At 35.7% G+C, this 13342-nt stretch overlaps 1 protein-coding gene across 15 annotated transcripts; it reads left to right on the top strand.

Annotated features, from left to right (window-relative positions):
* Nucleotides 1-5830: 5830 nt before the first annotated feature.
* On the top strand, nucleotides 5831-12995 carry LOC147395693 (peptidyl-prolyl cis-trans isomerase CYP63-like). 15 transcript variants are annotated; one of them, XM_086451914.1, is made up of 14 exons: nucleotides 5831-5992; nucleotides 7533-7627; nucleotides 7793-7847; nucleotides 8775-8863; nucleotides 9446-9470; nucleotides 9556-9594; nucleotides 9678-9795; nucleotides 10334-10503; nucleotides 10580-10937; nucleotides 11025-11140; nucleotides 11337-11517; nucleotides 11609-11983; nucleotides 12083-12148; nucleotides 12397-12995. In XM_086451914.1, exons 2-14 carry the CDS (start codon nucleotides 7550-7552, stop codon nucleotides 12764-12766), a joined length of 2040 nt encoding a protein of 679 aa, XP_086308040.1. In that variant the 5' UTR covers nucleotides 5831-5992; nucleotides 7533-7549; the 3' UTR covers nucleotides 12767-12995. The 15 variants fall into 15 exon arrangements, with proteins under 15 accessions (XP_086308040.1, XP_086308039.1, XP_086308036.1 ...); XM_086451913.1 differs by having other exon boundaries at nucleotides 12394-12995; XM_086451910.1 differs by having other exon boundaries at nucleotides 11609-11995.
* The last annotated feature ends 347 nt before the right edge of the window (nucleotides 12996-13342 follow it).

Below are 13342 nucleotides of genomic sequence, written 5' to 3'. Positions count from 1 at the left end.
ATGTGCTATAAAAGAAAAATATTTTTGCAGATCTGTGAACCTAAAATAAGAATAAGATGGAAAATGTCGGTAATGGCATCTTGTTTCAGTCTCAAACAATTTTCAAAACCATGAATAATATTGGTGCTAATAACATCAATAGAAAAACAATGGTATGAGAAAAGTGAAACCTAAATTGCTACTAATTTAAAAGAATTCTTCATTTGTTCAAACATTCCAACTTTAACTATAGGTTGGGTTCCATAGACAACATTGTAGACAATGTTCTAGATAATGCATTTTGTCTTATATGGGTTAAAAATTTGGGAATGGGCTGCTTTTTTGTGAGGATGATCTCTGAAATTGCTAGCCCCAGTTTATAAGTTGAAGAATTGTGGACTGCTCATTTTTTTACTGATAGCTTGTAACCTTTTTTAGAGGGTTAAAAGTTTTAGAATAGGCTGATTTTTTGTGAGGATTATTTCCACACCATAGAGATCATGCTCACAAAAAATCAGCCCATTCCGAAACTTTTTTTCCTTATAGGACAAAACGTTGTCCTTAACTATATTCTCATTGTCAATTAGTGATAGTAATCTTGATTGTTAAATGCTCGTGCTAACTATTGTAAGATTTTGAGATTGATGGGTAGCAATACTAGTCGATCGCACCATACCAAAGTTTAGTGGAAAGGCAATTAACCATGAACATGATAGTAAACGTTTGTCCATTTGACTAATGAAAGTGGGTCTACCCACCCATCGAACCCATGGTTATCCTTATCATGAACATATTCCTTTGCAATTGATGAGCTCAACTAGACAAAGTGATCTGGGTGGATGACTTCCTCATCTTTTAGCTTTTTAGTTGCCATGGTATTCAGTGCTTTGTTAAAGAAACCTCCCCTAAAGAGATGCAAATGGATCTAATCATTCCAAAGGCTAGTTCTTTACAATGTGAGAATAGTTGGCTAACATTTAAGTCTATCTTTCTCATTAAGAAAGAGAAATAAAGAGATAAGGGCCCATTTAGACTACATTTAAGCATATAGTGAGTACCAAAGAAAATGGAAAGCCATGATTACATTGACATTAATAAACTGTTCTTAGCCCCTCCAATGCCACCTTGAATAGCTTTTACAGATAGAGATCCATCAAACCCATCAACCACATTCCCCACCACATCCACCGTTGAAAGAGAAGACACATAGTTCAGTACCTCAACGATCCACGCTGTGCCCATGCAGAGTTACTACCCACCCAACATCTGATGGACCCGATCAAGATCATGACTCTAACCAAGCAATCCATCAACATTTTGATGGGCAGTTCATATTTTCACGACTGTCCACGAATTTGATAAAATGGAAAATTCCGATCAGTAAGACATATAGCTTGGGTCCATTAAGGTGTGTTGAAATATTCATTCTTCAATGAAACACACCTTCAAATTGCCAGGTAGTAAATTAGAGCCTAGGATAATCATATCAGCTACTCAAGGCATGTTGCATCACCGACAATGAATTAATATTAATTTTGTGTGGTTGGATCCGTTGTATAGTAAAATATTAATCGAATTTATCAATCTTTATCTTTTCTTGATTCCGTTGTGTGTTATTGATTGATGACCCAATTGAGGCTTATGCTTTAAGCAATGTGAATGCTAGCTGTTTTAATCAAGTATTAACTCACTGACAATGTTTCAGAATTCAAGTTTTCTACTAATGTTTAAAGCTGTCTGAATGTTGAAGACCATTACCATGGTATGGAGTTCATATTTTAATTTTAAGAGACTGGTCTTATCTAATTTCCATGGTAACTTATTTGTTGAGATTGCAGGATTTGGATAATTGACATGGGCAATGAGATGGGCAACAACAATGTGTCTGGTTTGCAAGGTATGTTATTCGATGATGTTCAACTGTTTATTCAGTTTCAAGTTCACAACTAATTAAAATAAGAACTCGTAATGTGCTTACAGTTAATACTAATGGATTAATGCAGAGCAAGATAATATTGATATTGAAAAACCGAACAAACCTTCAGAAGCATCAGTCACCTCAATTAATACAGACGACATAAAAGTTGAAAATGAACCAATTTCTTCACCCGAAGAGGAGAATTTTCATGGAAAGCATGAAGGTCAGTAATTTGTTTTGTTGAAAATTGGAATTAGTTTCTGTTTTAAACCAATTAGAAATCTAATTTCAGTTCTAGAGTAAACTTGTTTGTTTGTCTCTATATTTTGTTTATCTATTTATCATTTATCTTAGTTTGGCTACTGTTCCACTCTAGAAACAGATAATGTTGAGGTTCAAGCTCTTGGAGGTACATCGATAACTCCATTCACGTCGAACGACATAAATGAGAAAGAGACCCATTTAGTTTCAAGTTCAACATCTGAAGATGTATCTTTTCATGAGACAGCTTCATCTTCGGAAAACCAAATTCAGAAACAGACATCAATCGAAAGAGGTTAGTAGTATTTTATGTTTCTCGTTTATCAGGATTATTGTTTTGATGCATTTAATATATATAGAAATTGAATCCTTCAATAATTTTTAATACCCGTAGAAACATATATTTAGCTAATTAGTTTACACAAGTATAGCCTTCGATCCTATATTAATATCCTTAGAAGACATGATTGCGTAGATATATTTAGTTAAAAGCATCTTGATAACTTTGAATTAATTAGTTAAGAATTTCAAACAGAGGGAGAAGAGGCGATGAATTCATCTCTAGATTCAAAATCTGAGGCCCAATCCATAGATTTGAAGTCTGATCAAGAGGAGCTTGTCGGTATTCACATTGAACCATATATGGAAGACGACAGCAAACTGCATGGAAGCGAAGTGGGCGTCCTAGGATTGAACGGGCCTCATGATTCTGAGGAAAAAGGACTAAAGATTCACGATATAGTACACACTTTGGAAGGAAGTGACATCCCTATTACCTATTTAGTAGAAAAGAATAGGGATGACACAGCAGAGAAAGAAATGGAATCTCAAGATGAGGAAGTACTAGATACAAGCAATACCCATCAAATGGAATTTGAAATCGCAGATGAAGTTGGGAAAAGAGCGACAACTCTGTCGAATGATGTTCAGCAACCAAAAGGGGTTCCATTAAATGAATCACTTGAATCTTTTCAAGTGGAGGATTCTGAATCCAAAGACAATTCTTTAATTCTAATCGATGACATGAAACTGATTGAGAATGGATCGGTTACACACGTTGAGGGGTCAATGGAAGGATCGAAGGTGGACAAGATGAATAATTGTGAATCTGAAGTTTTGATAATAGGCATCGATCACGAAAATAAGATGAAAGGAAGTGAGGTTGATGGATTGCACTACTGTGGGATCATGAGCGATTTTCAAATGGACGAGACGAAGGTGAGTGACAATGAACACCAAGTTGATGTTTGTTTCAGCGACATGAGTTCAGTTTGTGAGGAAATCGGCAAGGATTTGGAGGAAGAAACTGATACGGTTGATGAAAATTCTACTTCTCCATCTGAATTTACGTCTGCTAATACCATTGGTGAAGGAGAAACACTTCCTACATATTCCTTCTCCTTGTGTGATTTAACCGAGGAGGTCATCACAGCGAAAGCAAATGAAAGAGAAATGGTGGACCCGGACTTGTGTCAGTTGCACCCTACTGAATCGGCAGAGATTTCGGTCCCCACGTACGTGTCTCTGGATCAATCTCAAAATTCCATACAGAACCTCTCTGTAGTGGGAGCTGATGAGATGGTAGAAAACAGGAGAATCTCAACCTTGGAATCAAATCAAGAGAGTTCCAACAAGGTTGATGCTAGTAAAACTTCTAATTTTGCTTTAGGATTCCCAACGATGGAAACTTCTATGCAAATTGAAACATTTGACACTTACATGGATCGATCTCAGTGGCAAGAACTGATGCCCGATGTAACAGACTCTGAATGTGTTCATGATTCAAGCATGGATTTTAGAACAGAGCTGAGTTATAATTTTGACAGCCCAATTGCAGAAACTGAAGTCTTGACAACCAGCGAATCCACCAAACAAGATTCTGAGCACAACCCATTACTGCATCAGACCATGAGTTTAGAAGATGAAAATTCTGAATTTTCGGAAAACTCGAAAACCCAAGCTGAGGTAACTGAAGTTTCAAGCAATGCGAGAACTGAAGAGTCCGATGAAACCCCATTACTATGTCAAGGAATTGAATTTGAAGCATTTAAAGCAAGTAACGAAGAATCTGGTCATGAGGCGTTACCGGACGAGGAAATGGTGGAAGAAAAGCAAGTCATTGCATTGGAAAGAAACAATTCAGAGAAGTCGAAAACTCCACTACTAAGCCACTTGAAGGAAGAAAGTCATGTTGTCGAATCAAAACAGAAACAAGAGAGAATAGTTACGAAGAAAGCAGATGAAGACGAGTGGAACTCTATCATGGCCACTTCACCTCGAGGGAGAGAGAAGCCCAAGGCCAAGTATTCCTTCTTCAGCAATTGCATGTGTTGCACAGCAGTGATACAATAAGAGTTCATCTATTTATTTATATGTTCTCAATGAGGTCTGTGTTGTGTGAGTGATAAAGAGAGAGAGAGAGAGAGAGAGAGAGAGAGAGAGAGAGAGAGTGAAGGTGATAGAGCTTATTGATGCGTGTGTAATGTTTGAGAGAAAAAAAGTGATTGTTTAGCTTTGTATTTGTGGATTCTCATTATTTGTCTTCTTTTCCATTTACAGTTTGAAGTGAGGTTGGCTCATTTTTTAGATTTATATGTATTTTTTTTTGGAGAGAGAGAAGCTTGTAATAAAGTTTTGGAGATATTGACATTTAAGCAGCTTTGCAGACCTCTCATTGTAATTTCTGTGGCAATGTTAAATAGGTTAAATTTGAAATTTGCAACTTATCAAACCTCTTCCATTTTTCAAAACTAATAGTGAGCGAAATGAGATATTCGAGTATAACTTTTTATTTTTTTTAAACCGAGGTATCCATGCCTCCTAGACCACTAATCCTTGAGACATATATAGTTCCCTATCCCGACATGCACCGAGGATAACGTCTATGTACTTTTGAATGTAACTGATGAGGCCAAATTAGGTTTCGATTGGTATTGATAAGAATTTTATTACACTAGATCTAATCAATAGCCAATTGGATCTCTGTTTTAAGTCCAGTTCCCATTTGAGATGATAAGCATTGTTCAAAATCCGATCAGAAAAATTAATATTTTCGGTGGATCTTAATCTAATTTGTTTTAATTTAATAAAAGAGTCCCTTCATTCGCATGACATGGCATGTGCAGTTTACCATAAATCTTTCTCTTCGGGATACATAATGAAAAAGATTTATGATTTTGGGGACATGTCACATCAAACGAGAGAATTTTGAGTCAGTCTATCATTAATCTTAATAAAAACATATGTAAAAAAATAAGAGTTGCGATTTTCTGACTTGATTTTTTTCATTTGTGTAGTACTTAGTTAACGAGGCAAGGGCACAGAACATTAATTGTTTTTGTTATGTATCCCGAAGAAAATGATCAATGGTTTTGTGCACTTGCCACATCAACCGTGTATAGACTAGGTGAAAATAATCGAGTCAGAAAATCATTAGCCAAAATATAATTATATATACATCATTTATAAATCTCACAAATAATCAAATGCTTCCCACATCGGACCAGGGGTGATTGATCCAAAATTGAATTGATAAGTTATCTCCTGATTGAAACCTAAATCCTTGATCCGGACCCATGTTTATTGGTTCGGATCTCAGGTCTGATATTGGTGTGTCCACGTGTGAATGAAACTCCCCAGTCCCCACAACACTAAAGAATTCTGGATTGTAGCTCCAGAGAAAACATTTGGCCTAAAAGGTTTTAACTTTTATTTTGTGTAAAAATCCAAGTAAGATCAAAGCTAGGGCTTTTACCTCATTCGTAGACTAATTTTGTTGCCCAAGACCTAATCTTGGAGTTGGATCAACTGAACAGACACCTCCATTAGCTCCAGGTCAGTTAAGAAACTCTATCAAATTCTGTGATGGATTGGGCATTTTTCTTACTTTTAGGGTTTTAATTTGTTGTACCTATTTAGTTCTTCTTCACTTGTCTCTGTTTCGTTTCGATTTGAATCTCTTCATAAATGTTGAAATAGTATTGTGAAAAATGGAGTTTTTTGAGTTTAAAAAGCTTATTGTTGGTGAAAAGTTAGGGCTAGGGTTTAGGGTTTTGGGGGGTTTACTGATTTGATCTAATCTTCTTGTAGATTTGATAAAGATATGTTCTTGATGCATCAGGGAGTTACGAACCTGAAAAAAAAAAATCAGATCCAAAGTCAATGTTTAGGGTTTTGCAATTAGGTTTCTGGAAAAGAAATGCTTTGAAGTTTAAAGTGTGGGTTTATTCAAAGTAACCAAGTTGGGATTGGGAAATTATTTGATGCGGGTTCAGTTCGATTAATTCAGATAAGTTAGGGAAAGTTTCGTAAAAAAATTGGGGAAAATTCTTGGGATTATACAAATAATGTTTTTGGATTCCTTCCCAAAACCCATCATCTTCAACCTCCTGAAAAAATTCTCATGTTTTTCTTGAGATTTTATGGTTGAAGTAGATAAAGTTTTGGGGTTGAAAGGTTGACATATTACCATATTTGGCAATTAATCAATAAACCACTGATTAATTTGTGGATTCACTGATTTGATTGGCTGATCCCTTCTTCGGAGAGTTTTATGAAATTTTGAACAAAAAAAAAATGGAGATTTTTTTGATAATGGGTTTATGAAGCAGCTGTCTTTTCTAAAGTCAATTAGAATGAGTAATTACGTATTGAAATACAATATATTGTCTGCATGAATTTGGGTGTATACTGGATCATACTGAGTATTTAATTCTTGATCCAGTAAATGGACCCCAAAGGCAAAATTTCCAATACAATGTGAGTGGATGTATCTCTACATTCTGTTGGTAATCTTATGTTACTTGATTTGTGGGTTTGCTTGGTTCAAATTCGGGTTCGCGATTTGTGGTTCACCAGTCAAGAATGAACCCAGTTTGTAGGGGTAGACAGAGATGTGGGTATTTGGAGGTTGAAGTGATGAGTAAGGGGAAAAAGATGTTGAAGATGGTAGGTTTTGGGTAGAAAAAATCTGATTTTTTTAGTTGAAGATGTGGGTATTTGGTCAATTTTTTATCAGTCTATTACCATAGACTAAAGTCAAAGGGATATGCTATCAGTTTGAAAAATCATGGGGGATGTCTGAAATATTATTAATATGTGGAGGGGGGTGAAAAATTAGTGTAAAATAACAAAGTACGCTGGGTTCTCTACTTTTAACATACCAAGAGAGAGAACCATACCGTGAACTGGTTTGGTTCGAACCAGTTCGTGGTTCGGTTCCTTAAGTGCAAATTCAGTAACACAGGTGTAATCTAGTTCTGGTTTATGATAATGAACTGCATTATTTCTTCAATACACATTAATATAAAATGTCGTTTCTTTTGTTTTATTCATTTATGTTATTGGTTACTAACTTGGTTTAGTTGCAGATAAGCTGTGGAGTAAGGAATAATGGCAAAGAAAAAGAATCCTTTCATGTTTTTGGATGTATCCATTGATGGGGGTCCTGCAGAAAAAATAGTTATTGAGGTAAGTTACAACTGACAGATCAGATTGTTTCACTTTGTTCGTTTCTCTTCTTTTGTTTCTTTCATTATTTGATCTGGCTATATTTTTATTCTTGACAAGGAAATCTTAATTTTGTTGCATATTTCTATGGCATACAAATTAACACCTCTTCTCTGAAATTTGTAGCTTTTTTCAGATGTTGTTCCTAAGACTGCGGAGAATTTCCGAGCACTCTGCACAGGTATCTTGCCATCGGCCTTCTTATTATATATGTTACTTATGCAAGTATTCACTAAACATTTTGTTTTGGCTCAGTATGAATTAATAATTTTGTATGAAATTTCAGACTTTCAATACAGGGTGCTTGGAGTCATTTTGTTTGCTTGAACTCCACCCACCTTTTACTTGACTGTAGTTAGATTCTTCTCTTAGATGATGTCTTTGATGACTGCAATTATTCTTTTAACTTTTAAGACATGAAAATATGATTTTCTTCACTTATAATAAAAGAAAAGAAAATATATTTTTCTTTTTTCTTTTTCTTCAAAAAATGTTGAATTTTCTTTATTTGTCATGGTCAAGTTGTGCTTCCAATATATGTATATATATATTTTCTTTCATCCCTTTTTTGTGCTTCCATGTTGGTAAAATTAAGGAGTAGTGTTTTTGTTTTTTCGGTTCTTTCTTAGCAGTCCAACCTACATAGGGTAAATCATATCATACTATTTTGTGCAAAAAACTTGGTTCAAATAGAACAGAGAGGAAGATGTGGAACCATGTATTGGATTCTTGTCTCTGTCTTCCCGTACCGCTAGAGATGTTGTCCTCGTTATTGAAGTCACATTTTCTATAGACTGACATCATCACGGATCAGTTTTTGGAAACAACATAGGCGTGATAAAGTTTAAATTGACGGTAAAAGTGGGATGTTGCTAAAGAGGTCAGATTAATTAGTTGTATTACTGGGGGAGGGAAAAAATATCTCTTTCCATAATTTTTTACTATCAATGCTTTATTGATTATGATAAAACATATAATTCACCTTTATACGTGATTGATGATTTCTCCAACTTGCTATTAAGTTGAAAGGTATATGCAGAACTAAACTTTTTGATTCCCCTTTTCTTTTAGTGGCAGCTGAAAATCCCCTGATTTGGTCCCATTGTAGGTGAGAAGGGCATTGGAGCTTCTACTGGAAAACCGTTACACTTTAAAGGGTCAATTTTTCATCGCATAATTAAAGGATTCATGGCTCAGGTATGTTGTTGATCCTTGAACTGTGTTGATTTCAAGGAAGGCAGCTCTGCTTGTTCTTTATAGTTGAGGTATGTCATATGCCTTAGGTTTCTTGGCATTCTGGAACATTTTGAAACGTTTTCAAATGTTTCGGGATGCTTCAATTTGTTTTCCAAAACATACTAAAACATAGCAAATTCAATGTTTTAATGCTAACTAAACCCTCAAACAAATAGTGCAACTTCGAAGATTCATTTAATCAAATAAAGAAAGGCTATTTTATGTGCATAAAAAATGCAATGTTTGAGGTTCCTATACTTGTTATGGAATGTTTTGAAGCATTTCTAATAGGTATCGATGTTAATTTTTTATTTTTTTTGGTTATTTTCAATTCTAACTTTCATTTTAAACATTAGAAAACCATTTTCTATATTATTTATTAACAAAAACTAAAATTTAATGATTTTAGGTGAATGTTTCGGAACATTTCAAATATTTTGGTTCCATTTCGATCAATTTAAAAAGAGCAATTTTTTTATTTTAAATCTGGCTTAAAAGTAACTTTCAGTTATTAGACATTGATGATGGTTACAAATTTTGCAGGGTGGCGATTTTTCAAAGCGTGACGGTATACTACTGAGTGCAGCTTCTGTGTATATTTTATTTTTTGTGGCAAAGATTTTTAAGTCACAATCCCTTATAATACTTTGCAGGCACTGGTGGAGAGAGTATTTACGGGGGAAAGTTTGCAGGTGTGTGTATGTATGTGTTTTTTTTCTGGGTTAGTTTAAACTATATCTTTGAAATTTGTTAGAGTTTTACCATTTCTTTGCAGATGAGAATTTTAAGCTAATTCATGATGAGCCTGGTCTTCTCTCAATGGCAAATGCTGGTAAAGACACAAATGGATCTCAATTTTTTATAACTTTCAAGCCTGCCCGTCATCTTGATGGGTAATTTTCCCCTTGTAATTAACTGTATTTTTCATTTAATTATTTAGTCCGTACTCGTCTTACAATTCAATTGGTTGCATATACCACTTATTGGGTTTACTAATCTGTTTTGGCATTCCTTTTCTCCCCAACTTACTAGTTTCACCTGCTATTTCTTCTATTTTCTAACATCTTTAATATTATAATGAGAGAAGGCGGGGTAGAACTGGTTTGACACTATTTTTTTTTCTCATTAATCCCCCACCTTTACATTTAAGCTCAATATAATCAGGGTTATTTTGGTATATAAAAAAACAAAGAAAATTGCAACACACGGCCCTAGAAACAAGTTGATTAATTTTCAAAATTACAAAAATATCCATTTTACTATGTATTCTTCAAAAACCCTTTAATCAATACTTTTTAAATTACAAATAAGCCCTTTCAATACATGTACGTTTGCACATGCCACCTTCTAGTTTATTTTAAAAAAATTGTTTGTTTTTTGTTTATAAAAAATTACTCTGGCATGTGATAAGGTGTATGCTTTATGGTGCAGGAAACATGTCGTTTTTGGAAAAGTTGTAAAGGGAATGGACATTGTAAAGAGTATTGAACAGGTAGGCTCGGTTCAGGGGAAACCTTCCTGTTCTGTGAAAATTGTAGATTGTGGTGAAGCTTCTGAAACAAAAACTCACGATCCAGTCAGAACAGAGAAAAGTAATCCAGGTAAAAATCTTATTTGTAGATGCAAGGACAATTTGGTAAATCTTTTTAATTTTTACATTCAATGACTTTCTTGCAGGAAAAAAGAAGATTGAAAAATCAGGGAAAGTTCTTTCTTCTGATGATAGTCCAGATGGTAAAGGACGAGGAAAACACAAGAAACATCTCCAGGATAGACGGAAAAAGAGAAAAAGGAGACACTCTTCATCTGATTCATCTAGCTCCAACGACTCTGATTCCGACTCATATTCTTCTACTAGTGATTCCGATTCTGATTCTTCACCATCAGACTCAAGTTCTAGTGATGGTGGTAGGCATAGGAAGAGAAATAAAACATCAAAGAGAGACAAGCACAAGCATGTTCGAAAAAGGAAGGATACGAGAAGGGTGAAGAGACGAAGACAACGTGATAAAAGATCAAGACGCAAGTCCAAACGGTCTGGTTTTCAGTTATATAAGCTTCCGCTTTCTATTTTATGGGTTTTGCTCCTACAATCACATCGTTAGTTTTGTTTTGTTTTCAGGAGTTCAGAAAGTTATAGTGGTTCAGAGAGTGAGAGTAGCACCAACGGTAGCTCTGATGACCAGGAAGCTAATCGTCGTGGCTCCACTCATAAAACCAATAAAAACCATGATCTTGGTATGTAATCTTTTTTTTTTTTTTTTTTCAAGATCAAGAATCCAACTTTTCTGTCACTAGTCTGATGATGATTTATTCTATATATTTAATTGATGTTGTGAATTTTCATGTGAGACTGCAAGTCTTTTAATGTATATTTCATTTTAATAATCGTGAATTAGTATTATTTTGATCCGCGGTTAATTATGTCGTGTAGTTGTAAGAAGACAATCTCCTCCACATGTGTTAGAAATAACAGCAGTTGTAGATCAGCAAACAAATGAAGAGGGTGAATTTTCTCAAGAAAATGCAGAACATCTAATCAACGGGCATGGCACACAAATGAGATCTGATAAAATTGCAAGTCGATTAGCTGATAATAACTCAAGCAAATCAAGGTTTCTTCTTGATTTTATTTCATCCATATTTTCGTATCTTACTGAATGACTATCTTAAAATGGCGTAACCTTTGGAGTATTTGATGAGCAGGAGCTCGATCCTAAGTCCCAGAAGGAGCTCGAGTAGCAGTCCGAAGAGAATTGTGGGTGTGAGTCCTAAAAGAAGTCCGAGAAAGAGCTCAAGGGTGCAAAGTATTAGTCCTGCTAGAGAGCCCAGTAGGCAAAACAACAAAAGCTATTCAAGGACTCCTACAAGGAGCTCTGCCGGGAAAGCTCCTGAACCTTCTGCTACCAACCATCGTCGAAGTTTGTCAAGAAGTCATTCTCCCGATGGCAATCCAAAACGTATTAGAAGAGGGCGTGGTTTCACTGAGCGTTACTCCTATGCACGTAAATACCGGACCCCGTCTCCAGAGCGATCACCTCCTTGGTCCTATCGTTACGGGGGAAGAAATACTCAAGAAAGGTACTGTGATAGGTAAACTCAAGTCATCTATTCTAATCAAGGGAAGAGTTGTCTTTAACTTGAATTGATTCTGGGTTTTTTCGGGTGTACAAGGTACAGAGGTTATTCTGAGCGCTCACCACCAAGACGTCGCTGGAGTCCACCAAGAGGCAGGAGTCCCCCCAGGTATTCCTTCACTATTTTTATTTACACGATGTAGTGATTAGACCATGGTTTTAAATTTCTCGTGACTTCTAATCAACCTTATAAAACGAGTTTAATGGTTTATCTCGTCTGAGGCAACTCGGTCTCTTCAATGGATGGGACATCAAAATGAGATTTGAAACCATGGATTCAACTAGCATCACCTAGTTCCTAGACTCTTTTTTCTATCCCATTACTCATATACGTCATTTTGCTAGATACCGCAGCAGAAGTCGACGAAGGAGCATCTCACGCAGCCCAGTTGGTTATCTTGGCCGTGACAGGGATCACAGCCAGAGCCCAATACATAGTCGAAGTCCAGAGGGTGGGAGGCCTCCCATGAGTGAGACACTTCGATCACGGCTTGGTCCACGTGGAGGTGAAAGCAACCCTTCAGATGTGGGGAAGTTAAGGTCGAGGTCGATGTCACAGTCAAGGAGTAGGAGCCTATCCCGATCTTTATCTGCTGATGTGTGTCCACGTAAGCGTGTAGACAAGGTGAGTTCAAGGTCTCCCAGCAGATCTAGGTCCAGATCTCCAGCTGAGAAAAGAGGCTTGGTTTCCTATGGAGATGTTAGTCCTGACAATGAGAGTAGGTAATTTGAAGGCAGGTTGCTGGGGCCTCACCAGCAGGCATCCGCCTGTCCTTCCGGGATGTTCAAGCACCTTTGTATTATGAACAGCTTACCAAAGTGGTCTGTACTTTGTACTGGGCTTTCATTTTGTTTTGTTTTGTTTTTTTTTTTTTTTCCCCTTTTAATAATTAATGTGGCAACTTTTAAGACATTTTTCACTCCATTATGATCTATTTCACTTGTGGATTCATTCAGCTTTAGAACATTGCACATTTTCACAAAGTCGGATTGAAATAATAATTTATGTATTATTTTTATAGAAATCATGATCTAATGGTTGTTTAGTCATTTTTATGACATGAAGGTGCTTCAAACATTCACCCAAATTTATGAAGGCTGTCTAAATTAAAAGGTATTTGATAGCGGTCACAAGATTATTTTTTTTACTTGCATATTAATTATGTTAGATCAGTGGTTTGGTTGGCAGTTGATATTAACTTGATAATGACATTTCTATTAATATCTAGCTTATTTAAACTGTATGACCTTCGCTACATTAAAACAAAATGGAATTATCTATATATATATATATATATATATT

Source organism: Akebia trifoliata, chromosome 8 (genome assembly GCF_017979445.1).
Source record: "Akebia trifoliata isolate Shusen 1 chromosome 8, ASM1797944v1, whole genome shotgun sequence".
In the NCBI taxonomy this organism is placed as follows: Eukaryota; Viridiplantae; Streptophyta; class Magnoliopsida; order Ranunculales; family Lardizabalaceae; genus Akebia; species Akebia trifoliata.
This window is presented reverse-complemented; position numbering and strand designations above follow the sequence as displayed.

Bases quoted from the DNA above. Each gene is read 5' to 3' on its own strand.
- LOC147395693 (XM_086451901.1), top strand. From the start codon at position 7,550: ATGGCAAAGAAAAAGAATCCTTTCATGTTTTTGGATGTATCCATTGAT. The intron at 9,796-10,333 runs GTAATTTTCCCC...TTTATGGTGCAG, and splicing joins CCTGCCCGTCATCTTGATGG to GAAACATGTCGTTTTTGGAA. The intron at 11,996-12,076 runs GTAAACTCAAGT...CGGGTGTACAAG, and splicing joins CAAGAAAGGTACTGTGATAG to GTACAGAGGTTATTCTGAGC.